We start from the raw sequence: 23,080 nt of genomic DNA, 5'->3' as shown, positions 1-23,080 counted from the left end.
ATGACTGATGTGAAAAATGTGTCGTCCATGGACGTGCCAGAGGAGAAGTTAGTGAAGAAGGTCAGTGGATGCACAGGGCTACATCCTGCCACGGTCACACTCACAAGCTCAATATCATTTTGAAGTTTTGTTCTCAATGGACCTGACTTGCAAAGACAACTTTTGGCCCAAATTATTCCATGATCATTTGCATCACTTTTCTGAAACTGTCAGGTTTTCTGTTTCTCTTATCAGTGTTTTATCTGAACTGGCACATTAGAATTGTTAAATGAAAATGTTAAATTCAAGGTGTGTGTTTGTGTGCGTGCCCTGCTGCTACTGCAAACATTTCCTAATTCCTTGCTTTTAAGGAATCATGATAGGCTGATGCTGCAGTTCTCTTTTACTTCCTTTTACATGTCTTTCATTGTTAACAACATCGAGATAAATATTTAGCATGTGGCGATCCTGTGTTCTCCAGGGGTCCATCAAGAAGAAGATCGAATCATTCAGGAGATGGAGTTCATCCAGTATAAAGAGGCCTCCAAAGCAAAAGACCAAGACCCTGAGTCTTTCCTCCCCTGTGGGAAATCCTGAAGATCTTTGGCTCCAAGAGGGAGACAGAAGGAAGCTGCGACCCATCGTTGACTCTGTATTTGGCCAGGTAGGATACTGAACTAGGTATCAGAGCCCAGGTGTGTTTAAGGGTGAATTCCAATTCCTTGGTTAACCCTCAATCTTAACCCTCAATCTCAAAAATGCGCTCCCTCTAGTGCAAGTGCTGTCCTGATTCTCAGAAAAATTAAGTTGAGGGGCAAGTTTAAGGGCTGTATCGCCCTAAATATTGAGATTTTCCGACACCACCCTTGGGAGCAAGTGCTACCCAGAATGCATTGCGTGTTTTCACATAAGAAAGATGGCGTCAAAAGCAGCGAAGCGAGTACGATACAAATTAAGTATTTTCTTTGTTAATAGAGATATAAAAATGATGAAAACCATTGTATTATCTTAGTTTAGGCCCATATTATGGATTACTGACGTCATTGTTGCGTAACATTAATTTACATTTTACCATCTTTTGTCAATACTCGACCGGTGCGCACACGCGATCTAGCTATCGTTTACCCTTCAATAAGCCGTGGTGTGTGGTAACTGTCAGCTGAATATGTCCGTGGTTGTGGTATTTGTATGAGTATCATCTTATAACTAACTGACAACCTAATAACTTGACTGAAATAAAATAATAAATAAATAATCGTGACGTAAATGTGTTCTTCTTCTTCTTTTTTGGAGTTGACAGACTGGACGCAGCTTTCACGTTATTCTGCCCCCTACAGTCTGAAGACGTATCTGCATTTAAGGGGTGTCCCATTTCTAAGTGACAAAATAAAAATCAACACTTGGTTTTGAGGGCCATGTTAAGATAAGGGTTGAGCTTCAGGGTTAAGATTTAGGGTTAAGATAGGAATTGGAATTGGCCCTAAGTATTCTTCTTTAAAGGTCCAGTTTGGCAAATTTGGTTGAAATTATTTCCATTTGGCAGACATTGAAGATAAATACTTAGGGCACGAGCCGGGTCAAGTCTACAGAATCTGCCAACTGAAGACCACAGGTTCTCCAACACACTTGGAAGTGAAAGTTGAGAGGAGTAATATTCAACTGCAACATGAAACTTAACCAACAAACGTTACACAGTGTACCTTTGGTATGTGTCGAGGGGACAATGTTTGTCTTTGCTTGGCTGACAAAAAGCACAGGAGTTTAAGCATGTTTTTAATCATTTGACTGACATCTTGCAAACTAAACAAGACTCGAATGTGCAGCTTTTCGATCTGTTCACTTATCAGCATAGCATGTTCATCAATTAATCCATTCATTCAGTGCAGCTCCATACTGATTTAGTTGAGTACAGAGGAGTATTTTGAGGGATTTTAAAGTATATTTTAAGTCAGTGGCTTTCAAACCTTTTATATCAAGTACCACCTGAGAAAATATTGAGCTCTGAAACTAACACCATTATCACTAACGTTAAAATACAGAGGTGTAAATAAACCAAGCTACAAACTTTTAACAGGAGGCAGATTTATTCCCAAAATGATGATTTGCTCTCTCATCATCCTCCTCCTCCTCACATATACTTCACATACTGGTATAAGCAAATTAGATTAAGATGGAGCGAGACATAAGGTGAGTGGTGCTGTCATCATAGACTCTGTTCTGTCCTGATTTTTAGCATGGCCAAAATACCAATCAATCCACAGATTTCTTTCTGTCATGGTTTAAATCTTTATTTGTGTTACAGCGGCATGAGAAGTGCTTTGTTCTAGTCTGATCCTCTAGTTTATGTCTCTGCCAAACAGGCAGAAGATACATCTGTACAGCCAGACTTGTAAAACACATCATTTTGTTCTTGCAGACAGGAATTCAGTATGTATTTGAATACAGCACATCCACGATGCATTTTAATGATGTGAACAGTGTGAACAGGGCTAAAAGTAAAAGATGTAGTACTTTTTTCAGTTTTTACCAAACCTGGACATTATGATGTCCACAAACCAAAATTATTCAGTTTCAATGATCTCTTTGTTATATGGAGCAAAGAAACAAGAATATACTTGTGGTGGAGTTCAAATGAAATACTATCAACAAGAAGGGCCTGCTGTGTCTATTCAACATCTGCCTGTGGCCATTAGACTTACACATCTGTAGAGGTATCCGGTCAATTTCCGGTCGCAGGAATAAAGTCATTCAATTCAATTCAATTAAATTCAATTTATTCATTATCATATTGATAATGTCTATCCTGTACACATTGTACAGTTTTGTCATTCTTGTCATTCTTGTTTTAAACAAGGCTTTGTTCTATTTAATTTTAATCTTAATTTCTTGCACTCTGTTTTTATTATTCTTTTTATATTCTTTTTTTAATTTAAATTTTTTAACATACATTTTTTAATGTTTTATTTTTTTAATTTTAATTTTTAACTTGTGTGCTCTTTCTGTACTTGCTGAGTCTGATATGGAGCAACTGTGACAAAAACAATTTCCTTCGGGATAATAAAACGATTCTGATTCTGATTCTGAAGTGCATAAACTGAAGCTTGTTTGATCTCTGGGTCATTGTTGAGAATGTTGACACATGCTCTCTGGCATTTCAGGTGACTCAGACTCCGATTTTGTTAAGGTCTGTTCTGTCACAACTTGATCTGTGGTACAGGTTGGCATGCAGCAGCAGCAGCCTGGGGAGAAGTGATGTAATACTTACGTTGCTAATTTGAACTGCAAATAAGGACAACTTTCACCATCACTCTGGATTTTTGTCACATCAAAGATCAAAGATTATCAACAGCAACCAAGCATTCCTGACGCATCCCAAAAACATTGAGTCACCACCCTCGGCTTCAGGCAGTTCTGCTAAAGGGGTGTAGGTAGATAGGACTAAAAGCACAGGAACAGCTGTGAAATACATGTTGTTTACACTGGGGTGACCATATATCCGGATTTAGGTGAAAAAAAGGGTTCAACAGACCAAAAAAAACAACAATACAACACCAGTCAGTACAAGAAAAGAAAAAAATACCTAAATCAAAGAACCTTAAAGGGACAATATGTAGTATTTATGGGTTTATATTACCCAAAATCCACTTTTGTATACATATTATGTGCTCCTGCATTGTCTAGTCGCTGTATAATATTCTTTGTTTCATTTTCGTAGTGTTTCAAAAAGTCATGTAAAATAACATGGTCGCGGGCCGCGGTTGCATAGCCACTGTTAGCAGCGAGACGCCATGTTTCTACCGGAGCCTGTAAGGACAAACGCGAGAGAACAAATCAAGCGTCTCTTTACTTGTAGCGGAAGTCCCGCCTCCACTCTCTCTCGCTTCGTCTGCTACGGCCGCGGTAGCTCGCCCTCTCCCTCGCCTCACGAACCTCATCTGCTGACACGGAGAAAGACAACGAGGACGACATTTGACCAGCTGCGGATACCGTAGCGCTCAGGGAAGGGAGGGGGTGAGCAGAGCAGCAGGTCTTTGTTGTAAATTTCAGCCTCTCCTCTAGATGTCACTATAAACTACTTACTTCCCCTTTAACATGAAAAGTTAGACATTGAAACAGGGCAAAGGCACTTGAAGGTCAAAGGTCATTCTGGAATAGAGATGAAACGGCCGTTTCTCAATATCCATACTTGTGAAAACGTCATCACCCTCAGTCTTTCTGTTCCAAGTATGCATCGAGTGGTGACTGGAGCGTACTTGGGAAAGCCATATATCCCAGAATGCATTTCGGTGGAACAGAGCAGGATAAAACACAAATATAAACCTGAAATAAATATTTTTCTCTGTCCCGGAATTCAGTTTTAAAATCATTTGAGGCGACAGAATCCAAACACGTGGTTTGTGTAATAAGATATGACATATTTATAGTTTGACAGCGGTGCTGTAGGAGGTGATCAGCTCCACCTCTGTGGATGCTCGGCGCTCACAGTGCCCGGCACAGAGCAGCGTTACCTCGGCCTGTCCTGATGAAATGATCCGCTGGTTCAGACGGCTCCATCATTACATATTTGGTGTGATCCATAGATTTGTTGTTGACACATTGTTTTGTTTTCATGCAAACGGTTTGACCTGAAAGTGTGAACGTTTGTATAATATTAATGTTTAATTTATTCTAACCTTTAGATTTATATTAAAGTCGCACTGTCATAACTATAATATAGTGTCCATTATATGTAAATACATATACACACATTATATATGTATGTAATGTATACATTATATATATATATAGTGTATACAAGTAATATATTACTCTACACTGCTCTAATTTATTTTCCACATGGTACTGTATATTTTAATAAAACTGAATAAAGGCGCCATATGTAAGAATGTGGCCAAAAACGGTTACTACATTCAAATTTAAGATACAGAGGTCTTTTAGTTGTGTTTTTTTGACTTAACTGGCAACCCGTGGTTGCTCGGCAGCTGAGACTCTACTGACTGCATGGGGTCACATGATTTTAAATATTTATAAAATATTTTTTATAATGCAAATATTTTGTCTGTGCTGTTGTTGTTTGTGAGTTCAGTTTGTTATATGAACATTATTCCTCAGTCTCTGTGACATATTAGGAGGATTTTACGGCCATTTGCTTTTGATTTATTACATAATGCACCTTTCAGTTAAATATTTAAAATGTGAAAATAACAACAATATATGCATTTATTAAAAATATTTTATATGTTCATTCATCAACACTGTAGGTGGCGGTAATGAGGCTTAAGTGCTTGGCGCCACCTGCTACTCAAACAGTAGAACAAGGAAGTACACCGCACAACTGCCACAATTGTCTAAAATTGCCATACATTTAACAAGGATCCACCAAACAGAAAGGGTAGATGTGCTGTGTTGTCTTTTCATTCTCGAGTTCTCATTGAACATTGAAGACTCAACAACAGATGGAGTGAATGATGAGACGATGAAGGGAGCGAGGGTGGGCTGGAATGAGGACTGTCGAACAGCGGATGGATGGATGCCAACAACAGATAGAGTAGAGATTGAATACAATGTAAAAGGAGACTAAAGCTTAAATGAGTGAGATGGAAAGACTCAAGTCAGTTAGAGACACACATTCATCTACTACTGAAGAGATAGATAGATAAAGACGGAGCATAGAGCACACTAGAGATCTTTAAAAGAGTCCAGGTCACCTGTTGTTTTGTAAAAATTAAAATCAACTAAAAGTCTGGCTTTGATCAAGGTCACACACACAGGAACTGCTTCAAAAATGAGGTTTTCCTCCACCTTCCTCTTCCTGCTGACATACACAGCCATCTTAGCCTGCCCTAAAACAAAGTTTAAAAGCTGGCTCTTGTGTTTGTGCTGTCGAGTGTATTTAAAACCACAAATAAAACCTGCTCACTAAAACTCTCTTTAAAACTGGTAAAAACAGCTTGTAAAAACAGGAACAGTGCAGACAGACGTTGACACTCATAAAAACAGTGATAAATTGTCTCTCTCAGTCCACAGAAAGGACATTTGTCTTCCGTGGGTTGTTTTATCAAAGATAAAAACGAGTTCACTGCTAAAATCCCATGAAGAAGCCTCCACTGCAGGTCTCCATGTCTTTTGCACAGTGGAGGCTTGTAGAGAGACCTCCACTGTGGTCTGAACCTTAGGTCCAGACCACAGTGGAGGTCAGCAGGGAGATGACGGCCCTCCTGCAGCTCAGAGGGAGTCTTCCATTCCGGAAGCTGTGGTTCAGTACCTCGAGCAGGTCCTGTCCTAGGATGGACTAGAAGGACTTGTAAAAGTCAGCAGGAAGGCCGTCCAACCCCGGAGCTCTGCCATTGTGCATGCTGTTTAAAGCTGCAAGAAGCTCCGGGTGGGTCAACTCTGCTGCCAGCTGGGAGTTTTGGTCGTTATTGACCTGAGGGAGACCCCTGAAGAAGCTGCTGTACACATCTGGATTATTTGTCCACTCACTCTTAAACAGTTCCTTGTAGAAACAGGCAGCAAACTTCCTGATCTCAGAAGAATCTGAGACTGTAAAGAGTGAATGGTCTTCCTTTGTCCATTTTTCTGCTCCACCCCAAAGAAAAACTGGGAGGGGGCGTCCATTTCCGAGGTGTTCATGAAACGAGACCTGACCAGAGCTCCCTGTGCTGAAACGCCCAGCAGGTTGGCTAAGGCCGATTGTTTAGATTTGAGGGAGTTTAAAATCCCTCGATCTCCTGTAGAAGCTGCCAAAGACTGCAGGTCTCCTACTTGTCTCTCCAGATCCTTTATTGATCGGGTTAAGTCTCTTGTGACATTGCAAGTAAACTGCTGGCAAAGTTGTTTGATTTGGGTTTTCCCAAAATCCCACCACTGTTGAATGCAGGGGAAGGCAGGCCTGCTCTCTCTGTGGTTAAACCAAAACAACTTAAAATCATTTCTAAAAGCCTGGTCTTTTAAAAGGTTTGTGTTAAAATGCCAATAGGCACTCTTTAAACGAACATTCTTAATAAAAACGGAGCAGGAGACAAGACAGTGATCAGTAAAACCCACAGGCTGAATAAAACACCTTTTAAAGATATTAAAATGGTGTTTAAAACAATAAAAACGGTCCAGTCTGGCCAGAGATAAAAGATTACCCCTTGTGTGACTCCAAGTGTATTGTTTGTGATTACTGTTAAAACCCCTCCACAGGTCAGACAGCTCGTGTTCTTCTATCAGCTGCCTGATCCTGTGGGATGATGCAGGATGTGGTTCAGGATGATTCCTGTCTAAGGTTGGGTCAACTGTACAGTTAAAATCCCCCCTAAAAACATATAATCATTCGTACCACAAGCTCTTACAGTATCACTTAAAATGTTTAAAACTGCCATCCTATCCACCCCATTGGTGGGCGCGTAGACATTTAAAAACACAAGCTTCACATTTTCAAACTGAGCTTTGACTTTTAATAAAACACCTGGAATAATCTCCTCAGTCACAAAAGAAACTGGTAAAAAACTTCTGGTGAATAAAATCCCCACCCCTCCACTCAGGCTGGACTTATGACTTAAAATGACCTGCCCATTAAAAGCCATCCTCCAATCACTCTCTATTTCAGCTATGCTGTGGGTTTCCTGTAAAAACATCACGTCTATTTTCTTTATCTCCATAAGTTTAAAAAGAGCAGCTCTTTTAAAATCAGCTCTGGCTCGGTTTAGATTTAAAATGCTGATATTAAAATCACACATTAGTGGAGCGAGATTAAAAAAGAAAACAGTAGTGATAAAACATGTCAGTAAATAAAAGCATAAATAATTAAAAGTCTTCTTCATTTGGGACCATTTGTGCTTTTACTCTTATAATGACATTTTTCAGGCAATATATTTCTTTGTCTGAGAGGACATTTTCAGACTGAATGAACAGTCTGAGGTTATCAAAGTAGTCCTCTACAGCAGGAAGTCTGGTACCTTTGATTTTTTCTAAAAACTTTTTTATCTCCTCAGGAGAGTAGAGAGAGAGTAGACTCGGCCACCACCGCCGGCAGCGACCCGGCCACCGCCGCCACCAGCCGCCGCAGGGCAGGTGGGACCAAATGTCCTTCCGCACCACAACCAAAACATTTCATAGACTCTGACGAGGCAAAGACCATGTATGTAAATCCTTCGATTTTGAAGGAAAAAGACAGTTTGAGATCACTTGTTGTGTCTTTGAGGATCATGTACACCTGTCTCCGGTGACACACGACGTGTTTTAGCTGCGGAGATTTGCAGCCCAAAGACGCCGTTTTTATGGGAGAGACTAGTTGACCGTAGCGAGACAACTCTTTAGCCAACACATCATTCTTAATGAACGGGGGAGCATTGGAGATCGTTATCTTGGTGGCAGGACTGACGAGTGGGAGAACGGGAGTGAAGGTGTCGCGTATCACGACACCGCTCTCCACGACTTTTTCCACCTTGTCAGTGCTATCCAGGAAGATAACTATCGCTCCGTTCATTCGGGAGGCAGACTTAACGCTGCCGTACCCCACCACCTCTCCTACTGACAAACCCGCCTCCTCCACCGAACACTGCACAGCCGGGATGAGTTTGATGGCGTGAAGACGAGTCAGCCGTTCAAACTCTGCGGCAGCAGCCACCGCGACCGGCATCGTGCCAAACAAATGCTGCTTCACCAAAAACCACCACCAGAAAACACCAAACACAACAAAACACACCTCAAAAAAAGACAAACTATACACAACTTTTACTAAAATTTTTGGGATGCAAAGAAAAACCCACAAATAACAAATAACAAATAACTCAGGTGAAATACAGGACTATGTGTGAGCTGCAAAGGCACAGGCCATTTGGACAGAATTGATGGCACGATGAATACAGTACTGGAGGAACATTTGCACTCATCAGCCCGGAAGCTGCACATGGGACGTACTTGGACATTCCAACATAACAATGATCCAAAACACAAGGCCAAGTCGACCTGTCATTGGCTACAGCAAAATAAAGTGAAGGTTCTGGAGTGACCATCTCAGTCTCCTGACCTCAATATCATTGAGCCAATCTGGAGAGACCTCAAACATGCAGTTCATACAAGACAGTCCAAGAATTTACAGGAACTGGAGGCTTTTTACCATCTGAGAAGATAAAGAGCCTCATCCACAACTACCACAAAAGACTTCAAGCTGGAATTGATGTTAAAGGGGGAAATACATGGTATTAAGAACTGGGGTATGTAAACTTTTGGGTAGTTTGTGTTGTCATTATGATTTTACAAAAAGATTAAACAGTTTGACAATAAATGGCTTCAGCCAAACACTAACCATGAGTGAAAGAAAAGTTTTTGTGTTATCATTCATATTCTCTGAAAAATGGTTAAGAATAGGGATGCACCGATTAATCGGCCAGTGATCGGAATCGGCCGATTTTCACGTGATCGGCCGAAATCGGTGACAGGCCGATCAGTCAGAATATTCCGATTTTAATAAGCCTATCAAAATGCACCCGCATCGCGCAGCATCAGCAACACACGTGCACGCGGCTACACGCACATGTAGTAGAGTGTAGAGCTGGGCGGTATACTGGTTCACACTGAATACCGTTTTTTTTCCGTTATGATATGAATTTTTAATATACGGCCGTACCGGTGTATTTGATTACACAACATCCGCGCACCCGCAGCGCTGTGGCGGTGCTGCGCCGCTGTTGTCTGCTTAGCGAGTGAGAGCTCTGCATGTAAACGTTTTATTAATGTTTATATATTTGTTTCAATCACTGAACGAAGCCTGTCATATTTGAGACAAGAGTCAGGATCTTAAATCACTTGCACAAAACTTTTGATCAGCACTCAGCATTTGTTTGTTTGTCATTTAAACCTGTGTGCGCAGAGAGCGAGGCATTGTTGGCACGGGGCGGGAGAGAGAGAGAGAGAGACACACACAGAGAGAGAGAGAGAGAGAGAGAGAGAGCGGGCGAGACAGACAGAGAGAGAGAGAGACACACAGAGAGAGAGAGAGGTCATTTACTTTGTGTGCAGGTACTATGTTGTGAAATATGTTTAAACTTAAAATACAAAAACGAATCACTACCTGTATGTGTAGTTTATTTTAGTTGGATATTGGATGTGAACAACATGGTTCCATAACACTGCACTTTTAAGATGTGTGTGAATATTCCACAGCATTATTTAGTTCTATTTTATAGTGGTAATCTGTTCAAAAAGTCACACTTTAAGTTATTATGTTCCATGGTAGCATGTTCAAATGTATCATGACAATTGTTTTTGTATTTTTATATATACTTCTATTTTATAGTGATTCGTTTTTGTATTTTTAGTTGGATATTGGATGTGAACTGATTGTATTTCTATGTTAAAATGTTCTATTAAAGAGAAAAGATGCAAAAAATATATATATTTCTGTATGCTGAAAAGTGGTTTAAAAAATCGGAAATCGGAATCGGCCCCAAAAATGGCAATCGGTGCATCCCTAGTTAAGAAGTCATAAATTCTGCCAAGGTATGTAAACTTATGAGCACAACTAGATAGATAGATCAAGTTCGAGTTAGAGGCTGTTAAATGAGCTGTGTTATCGTATCAGCTGCTGTGTAACACTCAACGCAGTTATTTGAGAACGTTACCCTGCTCTTTTTTAATGTCTTCTTTCGTTGCCATCTAAAATATTCTTTAATATCCTTTTCGTCCTTATACATGATGTAATTAGTATTACTATTTTAAGTGGGATAAAAGATAATGAATTATTTTTGCCCGTTTGTGTGATTTGTAAGCTGAAGCGATTCAATAATTGCTTGATTATTAATCAATTACTTAATTAAGTGACAAAGATTTTGATAATAAAATTACTTTGCTAATTATTATTAAAGTAATTTTTTTTTAAGTAATTAAAACAAGCTCCGTTAAGTTTCTTGAAAAAGAACAGTTTCAGGGTTTCATGTTTGTTTATTTTGTTTAATCACAACCTTTTTTTTTTCAACAATTTCTGATATTTTAGGGATCGAACAAGTAAATAATCATTAGTTGCAACCTTAGTGCTTTGTTTGTTATTATAAATACATGATGACCTTGTAAAGCACTCTCATAGACTGCCATAGTTAATCAGTTATCAGTTAATTAAGTGGAAGTAAAGTTGGATAATTTGTGCTTGCATGTATGGCATGTTATTGGCTACTTTGTATTAACCAAAGTTGTTTTTATTACACTATTACCCTTATTTATGTTTCATTAAAGGTTAACAATGAAGAAACCATCAAAGTTAAAGAGATACATTGGACCCTTTTGTATTCTTAATTGTGTCAAAATAAAAAAATCTTGACGTCAAAAATCAGTACTAGTAGTGGTTGCCAGTATATTGTATATTATCCTGCTCAAGTTTTTTAAAATATAAAATGGCAGTTGGAACATAATGTATTCCTGAATGTTGTGCAATCTCTTGCCCTGGGGAAAATATTTGCTAATTAAAAGCTGTGGGGAAGCTTGTACATACTTGTGTAACAGGTCACAGCTATGACAGAGGACTATTATTTCATGTGATACAGAAAACAATGTGTGTTTCACAATTAAGTTCACAGACGTTTAGACATGTTTATACAGCCTACAGATGGAAAAAAATATTTTATAAAATATCCTTCAAATCTTAAACATACGGCTTTTTCTGCATTACTCTTCCATACAGCATCTCCTTGTGTAAAGTGCACTGAATAGTTGAACGATGCACAGTGACACCATCTGCAGCAAAATGATGTTGTAGGTCTTTGGAGCTGGTCTGTGTGTTGACTGTGACTGTTCTCACCATCCTTCACCTCTGCTTATCTGAGATTTTTCTTGTTCTGCCACTTTGGGTCTTAACTAGAACTGTGCCTGTGGTTTTCACATTCCTTACAATGTTCCTCACAGTTGAAACTGAGAGCTTAAATCTCTGAGATAGCTTTCTGTATCCTTCAACTAAACCATGATGTTGAACAATCATTGTTTTCAGGTCATTTGAGAGTTGTTTTGAGGCTCCCATGTTGCCACTCTTCAGAGAAGATGCAAAGAGGAGAAACACTTACAATTGGCCTCCTTAAATACTCTTTCTCATGATTGGATTCACCTGTGTATGGAGGTCAAGGGTCACTGAGGTTACCAAACCAATTTTGAGTTCCAATAATTAGTGCTATTATTTCACTTCTCAAATATCACCTTGTTTGTCTCCTATATGATATATTTAACTGAAATTTCTTTTCTAAACAACCAATGATTTATAAAAGAAAATCATGAACATTTGCAGGGGTGCCCAAACTTTTGCATACCACTGTATATCAGAAAACATCAATATTACTGTTCAAGTATTTGTTGACAATGCACATGAAGCAATAATAGAAAAACAGGAGCAGCTTTAGTTGACGGATTAAAAAGTGGGTTAGTTGATTACCATTACCACTGGGGCAGTCAGAGCAGAACAGTTGTCCTATAGTTGTGGATGGATGGAAACAACATGCAGTTCCACCCATTCTGTGACTTGACATGACTGTGACATATTTCGTCGACCTTGAGTGTCTTGAAAGGCGCCTTCAAATATAATGCATTATTATTATTTATATTTTGTCCTACTTATCACAAGAACTCTAATCCATAGAACCTCAGAGGAAACTCAAATGTAACTTTTAGGTCACATGAAAATGCATACACAAAATCTATCAAGTGCAAAAGGAATTATACTCTTTTTGTTTAAATGGGTAAGGATGCGAGAATGAGAGCAAGGGAATTTAGGACAGACATGTGAGTGCGGTTGTAAAATGGTGTTAATCTCAAATATAAATACAGAAATAAGTAATAAATAATTATTTAATAAATACAACAATGAATTCATTAATGCAGAAATAATAAAATAATAATAATAATACATAACTCATATATTTATTATGTATATAATATATTTAAATAATAAAGATCAATATAGCTCTTTGTGTATTTACTTATTAATTGATTGATTGATTCATTCATTACCTATTCATTCATTTATTTTTCCTTTTTTATCAATTTATTAATTAATTCCATATTAATTAATGAATTAATTAATGTATTTATTTATTGTTTTAATTATTAATGTATTCATTTCTGTATTTATTTATTCATCGCTTTATTTTGACACATCTGTCCACCTTTGTGAACTCCTTTTAAACAAGCATTTAAAATCGAAAGAATGCTTCCAAAAATAACAAATGAAAAGAAATGACGGCTCAGCGTTCCTCGTGAATCTGCGGGATTATCCTCACTGTTTGTCTTCTCCAACACAGACGAAATATTCAATTTTGAGCCAAACAACCAAAACATGTGCCATAAAGTTATGTTAATATACTATAGAGCAGTGATTAGCAGATGATTTATATTTTATTTTGATGATGGAGCGAGAGATGAGGTAACTCATTATTATTATTGTTATTATTATTTCAATTTGTCTAAATTTCTACACATGCCTGTCAAAATTCCTCTGCTCCACTGATCACATACCCTGGGATATACAGTAGAACAGTATTTTTGATCAAGTACCACCAGAAGAAGTTTGCGTACCACACTGTTTGAGAACCGTTGAGAGTGTATTTCTCATCAAAACATGCATTGAACATCAGTTTGCCACCTTGTCCCCATGATGTAATTTTAAATTGAAGAGTGTGGGAAAGACTGACATTAGTAAAGATAATTGTTGGATCTGTTTTGAGTATTTCTCATACATGTTTGCCTCTGGCCATGTTTGTGTCGGAACTCAATCCCACATTAACCTATTAATCATCTGAGTTCAGCTCGGTGCACCTCAACTTGATCCAACGCCCTGCAAATGATCATACATGAGTCTTCAGCTGGCCTGTACTGTACACTTACCAGCCACTTTATTAGGTACAATTGTTCACATAAATGTTAACATAAATATATAATCAGACAGTCAAATGGCAGCACATTAATGGGGAAGTATTGTGCAAAATCAACTTTTTAATCATTTAAATCCTTATATTTGTGACTGTCGAATCAGTTGGCAAGTGTGAAAAAAGTTGACTCACTCACGTGAAACACGGCATGTTGACGGCAATGTGCTAAAGTTCTGGAATTGTTGTCTCGTGGAGCTCTGCTTTGTCCATAAAACACGCGAGAGTGTAGAAAAGTTCTATTCTTGGCTCCACAGTGCAGCACAGAGTCCTACACAAACTTCCAGCCACAGAGGATTTATCTGTCGAGTGGATACATGTTATGACGGCAAAGTGCCTGCTAGAGCCTGCTAATTATCACTTTTTCAAATGCTAACTGCTGTTAGCTCCAAGTAGCCTTTGTGTCTGATAAAATTTCCTGTCCCTTAAAGGGGAAATAAGTAGTTTATAGTGCCATCTAGAGGAGAGGCTGAAATTTACAACAAAGACCTGCTGCTCTGCTCACCTTCCCTGAGCGCTACTGTATCCTCAGCTGGTCAAATGTCGTCCTCGTCGTCTTTCTCCGTGTCAGCAGATGAGGTTCGTGAGGTGAGGGAGAGGGCGAGCTACCGCGGCCGTAGCAGACGAAGCGGAGAGAGAGGAGGCGGGACTTCCGCTACAAGTAAAGAGACGCTTGTTTTGTTCTCTCGCGTTTGTCCTTACAGGCTCCGGTAGAAACATGGCGTCTCGCTGCTAACAGTGGCTATGCAACCGCGGCCCGCGGTCATGTTATTTAACATGACTTTTTGAAACACTACGAAAATGAAACAAAAACTATTATACAGTGACTAGACAATGCAGGAGCACATAATATGTATAAAAAAGTGGATTTTGGGTTATATAAACCCATAAATACTACATATTGTACCTTTAAGTTTTGTTTTCCTTTTTTTTTTTTTAAAGGTGTGTAACACCGCATTATGTAATAACACCGCCTTATGTAATACATTTGCACGCCATAATGTAATAACTGCCGCATTTTGTAATAATCTGCCACATTATATAATAAACTACTTGAACGCATTATGTAATACATTTTGCCGCATAATGTAATAAGTTATTACATATTGCGGTTGTTACTACATAATGCAGGTGTTGCGATTTTTTTTTTTTTTTAGCAAAATGTAACAATTGGTGTATTGTGTAATAACCAACCGAAAATTGACATTAAAACAGCAAAATAATGTGTATTTTACTCAAAATTAATACTTAAATGCACAAGGGGTTCTTTTGTCAGATTAGTCATGATATCAACTTTGGAGGTAAGTGCTTCTCATAGTTAACCAAAATTTGGTTTTTCTATAATTTAATTATAGAATTGTTAACTGAATCTCTGTCTTTGCTCAACCAACAGTAGAGAAAAGACATACTGCACCAAATAATTAAACATGGGTTGTGCACAGCAGCACCAGGTAGTCAAGCCTATTCAATAAATGTCATGCCCCATATAACCTTAACATTCCTTCATAATGCATATTTCCAATAACACCTACATTAATCCTTACATCAATGTGGCACTGACAGTGTCACAAAATGGTAAAAAGTATTATCCTGACACAAAAATGTAGGATAGCCTATATTATACAACTCAATAAAAATGAGCCTTTAAAAAAAAGAAAAGAAAAAATAAATAAATATTTTGCACTATTCCTATCAATAGATTCATATTTTAGAGAGAGAAGGAAAACAGATGTTCCTGTGAGAAACTTTGGAAGAGTAATATTATTAGCTAAATTAGCTTGTGTTGACATAGCCAACACATAAGCTAAGCTAACACATATTAGCATAAAAGGTTTTCTCTTCATGTTCATTGAGGATGAGGATACAGAATCTAAATCTAAGTCCTGCTTAGTGTGTACAATAAACAACATCATTCATAGATAATAACCTATGTTTAGGCCTAGCCTGGCCAGTGATACACACCATGAGTTTGGCAGGTGATTGAACTGCTGTGGTGCTTCATCCTTGTGGTATTTTGACCAAAACATGTCACAGACATGTTCATTAGGACACCAGGGAACTAGGTTAACGTGGAGAAATAGGGTATGATATGACTCCTTTAGAATTTAAGCAAGTAGACATGGTCAACGTAACCTGCTGAAGTTTAAACAAAGCATCAAAATGCACGAACATGATTAAAGGTATTCTTATACTCAATTTTAGTCAGTTTTACGTCCGTCCGTCCCAAACGTTACCACTACCCTTGCTATGGACGTTACACAATACTTCCTCTAGAAGGCAGTGCCAAGAGTCAAGATGCAGGCATCGATCAAACATGGTGACCATTAAAGAGGTAATTTTATTGTGCTGAAACCGAAATAGACAGAAATGTAAACCAGTGAATGTTAGTCGTCCCATTAACATTATATAGATGGATGTAATTCTGCACCATCTTGAAGAGACACTCTTCAAAACGTCCTAACCTTTTCAAATGTCTGTGTAGACTCTTCTAAGTGGTTTTCCTGACTGATTGACAATTGACTCTAAACTGCCCCCACGATTTTAGGTGGTATTATGACATTTTGTCATGCTATGAATGCAACATATAAACTTCCTTTTACAGATTCACACTTTAATAGAAATTGAATATACTAACTAACTTTTGTTGCCTTAGAACAGGGGTTCTCAAAGTTTTGATACCCGAGGGCCAATTTAGAAACCCAACATTGGACTGAGGGCCACCAAAGAAAAAAAAACTGAAAAAAAATCCCATTTGTACTAATTTTAATGACCAGATTGCAGTAATACAGTTAAGCGTTAAGTAATATAAGCGTTAATATAATGTAATTTAAGCGTTAATATAATAAAGCTTTATAATTTACTGGGTAATTACCCAGTGTTTTGGCCATTGTTCTTACCTTCTAATTACAGGTTAATACCAAGTAACACATTTCTGTTACCATATATTAACTGGGTAAATAGCTAGTAATTGGGGGCTGTAGTTCCCTGCTTATTACCAGCTTATAACCGAATAATACACTAAAATTCACCATATTGAAACCAGGTAAATACCCGGTATTTTTGTTTACACTTATTGGTCTGTATCCAGTAATGTCCAATAAACATTTAACAAGCTTAGTCGCTCCTGGATTAAAACTATCAACTGTAATTCATTGTGGGCCGCCAGAAATGTTTCTGCGGGCCGCCATTGGCCCCCGGGCCGCACTTTGAGAACCAATGCCTTAGAATATCCTTTTTACATGTACTTAAGGGACACTGTGTAGTATTTATGGGTTTATATGACCCAAAATACACTTTTTTATACATATTATGTGCTCCTGCATTGTCTAGTCGCTGTATAATATTCTTTGTTTCATTTTCATAGTGTTTCAAAAAGTCATGTAAAATAACATGGTCGCGGGCCGCTACTGCATTGCCACGACGCCATGTTTCTACCGGAGCCTGTATAGATAAACGCGAGAGAACAAATCAAGCGTCACTTTACTTGAAGCGGAAGTCCCGCCTCCACTCTCTCCGCTTCGTCTGCTACGGCGGCGGTAGCTCGCCCTCTCCCTCGCCTCACGAACCTCATCTGCTGACACGGAGAAAGACGACGAGGACGACATTTGACCAGCTGAGGATACCGTAGCGCTCAGGGAAGGGAGGGGGTGAGCAGAGCAGCAGGTCTTTGTTGTAAATTTCAGCCTCTCCTCTAGATGGCACTATAAACTATTTACTTCACCTTTAAGGGAAGGACCTTGCTTTACATAAGGTGTCATATGGGGACATCATTTCATCAACATGTGTGTATGTGAACACCATTGCAGTTCTGACACAATTTGGAGGAGTATGTGGTGAATTGAAAAGTCATTGCTATCTGAAGTCTCACCATTAGATGTCAAAAATTCTTACACACTGGACCTTTGAGCGACTTTGAATGTTGCATTGTTGCATGGCAGACGGGCTGGTCTGAGTATTTCAGAAAGAGATGATCTACTGGAATGTTCACACAAAACTACCTCTACTGTTTACAGAGAATAGTAAACAATGAAGCCAGAAGTCAGAGGAGAACGTCTCAATTGGTTCACAGGGATAGAAAGACAACATTATCTGAAATAACCGCTCATCCAAGGTATGCGGAAGACAACATGTTGTGACTTGTCACTGAGTGCCACTCCTGTCACTTTACCAGCTGTTATGTGTACCTAATAAAGTGGCTGGTGAGTGTATGAATTCTTCTGCGACAAGGGTCAGAGACATTCTTCAGTGTGTTTAAATAGTTCACAATATGACAGAGTGAATAGAAGTGCATGTGTTATTTCTATTTTGACAGAACTGCTTTATTTCATTTGTAGTTTACCCTATTTACCTTATATGATGTGATCTACAGTCTCTCGGATACGTTTGCAGTTGTGTGCCAGCCAAAATGTGTGTTATAATCTGACCAAACATGTAGAATGAGTCTGTTACATTGTTTACTGCTTAGGCAGTGGATTTGCTGTTAGCTTATTTTTTACTGTTGCCTTTCGGGCATCTGTGCTTGTTGTCGTCTGGGGACAAAGCATAAATTGTTCCCCAAATGCTCTCTAAATGAAACTTAATGAAGCACCTTTATTTAGTTTTTGTTTTGTCAGTTTGGGTCTCTCTGTTGTGAAGTCCATGTTAGGACGACGGGTGCCATTTCCTAATCTCATAGCTGTCCAGCTGGAATAGTGGGCTGAGGCACATACAGTACCATTATATAACAGAGACACTGTGGCTTTATTTTCTTTGTTGTAAGCCATTTCATCGCACTCGTTCCTCTGTACAAGCTAGATTCTTCATGCTTAGAAGAAGAATAATTATTTCTCCACATGTATGACGACTAACGTGTGGTTTGACAGCAACAGAACAGCGTCATTTACTGTGTTATTTAGTTGACCTAATAGAGGAGCCAATTGGGATTCTTTTATTCCAGCGTGCAGCAGATACTAATCATTTTCTTAAGCATTAGGATGACACCTGCTGGTTTGAGATAAAAACACAATTTAGTTTTTCTGCTTTAGTGTTGCTGCTCTCTGCTGGTGAAGTGCTCAAAGTAAAGAATGCTGCACATGGCTCAATCCTTCTGAAGGTCCACACAGAAGAGAAAGAGAAAAATAAAGCTGTTAGATAATAAAGACATATACATTATACGTATGTAATATAGGCTTACTACTATTTTTAGGGATTATCACATCTGTTAAAATGTTTTGGTTTTTTTTTGCTTAATTTAGGGTGTTAACTGTTTCCCTGTTAAATTGACTGATTTTCAATGTTTTTTTCAATATAATGTCTCTCTTTGCAACTCATAGACAGCATATACGTCTTTATGTAGTTTAATATGGGCTTATCTGCCCATATTAAACTACATATAGTATTTTTTTCTCTATTTTGCCTGTATTAAGCTACTGCCACGGCCTGTCAGTATTACTCCTTTTCCTCTAATCTGGAATTCCAGGGATTAAATATGTGGTCAACTCTTCAGCCATAATTCTACTACCCCTCACTTCCCTCTCTCTATCACTCTCTCTTTCTTACACACACACACTAACACAAACACACAGTTTTTCTGTTATCACCACCCCCTCCACAAGTGATCCCTTGAATTTGGACCAATTTAATCTGATTCTGTCCTACCCACCTTCCTCTCTCTGCCTCTCTAACATCATGCTTATGATAAGTGTGTGTGTATGCGTGCACATGTGTGTTACTTATAAACCATGGGGAGTGAGGACATTTTGGCTGGTCCTAACCCCTTAAAATGGCTTTTTGAGGATTAAGACTAGATTTTAGGGTTAGGAATTTAGTTGTGATGGTCTAATGTGAGAGGCTAGGAAATGCATTATGTCCATGAGTGTCCTCACTACATATGCTGCACAAGCATGTGCGTGCGTGTGTGTTTGGGGGGGATTGCGTCTGTGTGCCTGGCAGACTCTGTAATCAGAGTCTGGCAGCAACAGCAGGTTGTGTCAGTCCAGATCTGACCTCCTCTCCCATCCCTTTCTGTCAATCTGCAGAACCCTGCCACTGTTTCCCTAATGTCACACCACACATCTCAAATCTCATCATCACAGCCTCCAGCAGAAACAACCCTATGGGACTTCAGGATTGACCGCAAACATCACGTTACCTTCTCTCTCTCTGACTGGACCAATAGGAACTTGGGTCGTAGCATGTGCACTGACAGGATCTGTGGTGCAAATTGGAAACATTTGCCTCTGCCTCACTGGGTGTGAAGGTCTGATGGGACGCACAGGATGTAGTTTAGATTTTGGACTTTTGTGTGATATTTAAACAGAAGGGAGGAGGGGGGTCAAGGAGGGGGTTACAAGTTCAAGGAGAGCGGGAGGTGGGACGTGTGATGGGAAACATCAACAAGTCTTCTAAAAAGAACAGTAAGAAGACGACGGTAAGAGATTGTTTAACAGTTTTTTTTTTTACCTGGTTAAAAGTGATAAATTATAAAGGTTTAGCCTTGAGATAATGTATGTTTAGATCTGGAGCCCGGCAAAAATTTAGCCTATAGATTGTTATTTGAATTTGTCTGAAAGGACAATTGACCAGATATTAAGGTGTGAATTATCCGTTTCATTGCAGTCAATGAAATTAACTGGTTCCCCCGCTCTAAAGGGGGTTTCACCTCTAGAAAGAAGTGACGTCCATTTGGCTGCCACGATGCTGGGTGACCCGGGCAATGGTGGTGGTGAGGTGGACACAGAGGAAGACGATGAAGGCAGGAATGAACGGGAATTCAATGAGCCACTGGTCGCTCTGGTTAAGAACTGCAACATGCTGCACAACTTAGTGGGGCCTGCTTGTGTCTTCCTTAGACAGGGCTTCATACAAAGCCAGCTTGTATGTATCTCTCTCACACACACACACACACACACACACACACACACACACACACGCACACACACACAGAATTATCAGAGTCAAAATCTCCCATAAATCTGCTCTGCTTATCCATCTATTTTCATAGTACACTGACTGTCCAAAGGGAGATTCAGGTCACCCTCAGTTCACCTCTGTGTGACATCATCCCTCCCAATGACCCAAACCATCACTCTCCACTTCTATCGATCATCTTTACACCACCAACATGAAGAAGTGAAGTGTAAGGTTATTATTGCAGAGTGATATTTGAAAGAAATAAAGGTTCACAGTCACATGACACATTGTCCTATAATGATAAGAATTGGCTTCACCATTTGTCCAGAATGTAATATGGATCGTAAATTTAAAATAACGGTACAATATATATCGTGGTTCTCTTACTTATGCATAGAAGGTTGAAATGCCGGAGATCAATATTAGGATAATTTCCTAACTGTTCTAGCAGTGACGCTAATTGAAGAGAGCCATTAGAGAGTTACGACTCTGCTGAGGTTTAGGCTCATGAAGTTATAGAAAGACCTTGGGCTAAGGATAGAGGAGGAATGACCACATGGAGCTAAATACAACAATCTATCATTTATATAAGCTCTAACTTAGGCCACACGTCGTGGTTAGCTCTCTTGCCTTTGCAGCAAGAAGACCCAGGTTCGAGGCCCGTTCGGAACAAGGGCCTTTCTGCATGGAGTTTGCATGTTCTTCCCTGTGCATGGGTTTTCTCTGGATCTTCCGGCTTTGTCCCACAGTCCAAAAACATGCAATATGGAGGTTAGGTAAACTGGTCAGTCTAAATTGACCATAGCTGTGAGTGTGAGAGTGAGTGGTTGTTTGTCTCTATATGTGGCCCAGCAATGATAAAGCTAACTAGCTAAGTTCTAACTTGATTTGAGAGCTGTATTTTGCAATTAGAGGTCTAATAAAAAAATTAGGAGAACATTATTGGCGGAAATTTAATATATAACCCAAAAGTGTGTTTGTATCAGTGTATGATTGATGAAATAAAAATAGTTACAAACATGCATTTTGTGTTTTCATGACACACACATTGAAAAACAACAGGTCAGCTAAACAACATATTTTCTGGCATGCAAAGGCCACCGTAGTTCCCTGACCCTGGTTAGCAGTTTGAGGGATGAAAGCGGGAGTCCTAGTTAGTTTAACATAGCATAAAACCTAAATATGTCTCTTGATCATGTGCAATGTTGTTTTTGAGGAAATTTCTGCTATGACACAGTCACTATCACAGGTTTGAATATGAATGGACATAGGGGAAACAGCCTGCCTATATTAGGGGTCAAACAGAGATGGACGACATGCTTCCTTCCTTCCACTGAACTAATATGAAGTGAAAACGTCCTGGATACAGGTTCTAACATTACTCTGCTGGTGATGTCAATTAGAGTCTGTGCAGCAGCGACTGTGTAGTGTGGGACACAAAGCTAAACCAACCATGATATTTAAATCCAATGTAATCAAATGACATCAAATTTAGAAAAATGAAGACATGAACATAGACTAGTGAAAATAAAAAAAATGACACTCACTGACCACTTTATTAGGTACACAGGTCAGCTAAGAATGGCACCAATATGGTCTGCGGATGAAGCCCATCTGCCTTAAGGTCTGACATTGTGTGTTGTGTGTTCAGAGATGGTCTTCTTCATACCTTGGTTGTATTTGGAGTACTGTTGTAAGTTACTGTTGCCTCTGTATCATTTCAAACCAGTCCGGTCATTTGCCTCTGACCTCTAAATCAAGGCTTTTCCCCCAGGAGAACTTCCACTTCTACCTGGATATTTTTCTCTTTTTTGGATCATTCTCTGTAAAACCTAGAGAAAGTTGTACATGAAAACCACAACAGATCGTCAGTTTCCTTAAACAAAGCCAAGTCACGTTTTAGTAGAAGTAGAAGTCTTAAAGTATGACATTTACTGTACTTAAGTATCAAAAGTTATTTTCTGATATACTTAAATTTTAGAAGTGATGATTGAGTCATAGTAGCTCTGTGGTAGGGCCAGTTGTCTTTCAATTTGAAGGTTGTGGGTTAAATTCCTGGCTCTGCTATATTTGTCTTTGAGCAAAACACTTAACCCCATGTTGCAGTGTGTGAATGTGTATGAAAGATGCGTGAATGGCAAAACTGTAGTGTAAAGCAGCTCATCAAGACAAGAAAAGCTCTACATAAATACAGACCATAATAACAACTCTTCTGATTTTATTTGGTAGTAACAAGTAACAAAGACAATTTAGTTGTTTGAAATATAAATAACAGAGTCAATTATACATGAATTCTGTACTTTGTTACATTACAACACTGA

General features: G+C 38.9%; 1 protein-coding gene across 1 annotated transcript in view; it reads left to right on the top strand.

Moving 5' to 3' along the window:
• Positions 1–23,080, top strand: part of cabp2a (calcium binding protein 2a) — a gene marked incomplete at both ends in the record, with an annotated part of 29,152 nt that continues 6,072 nt past the window's right edge. The window contains 3 exons of the mRNA XM_083909757.1: positions 1–60; positions 461–643; positions 20,499–20,723. Coding sequence (XP_083765883.1) covers positions 1–60; positions 461–643; positions 20,499–20,723 — 468 coding nt within the window. The remainder of the gene's footprint in view (positions 61–460; positions 644–20,498; positions 20,724–23,080) is intronic.

The sequence above is a fragment of the Microchirus variegatus genome, assembly GCF_963457635.1.
Source record: "Microchirus variegatus genome assembly, chromosome: 23".
NCBI classification, from domain to species: Eukaryota; Metazoa; Chordata; class Actinopteri; order Pleuronectiformes; family Soleidae; genus Microchirus; species Microchirus variegatus.
Note: the sequence above shows the minus strand (reverse complement) of the source record. Positions and strands in the feature narration are given on the sequence as shown.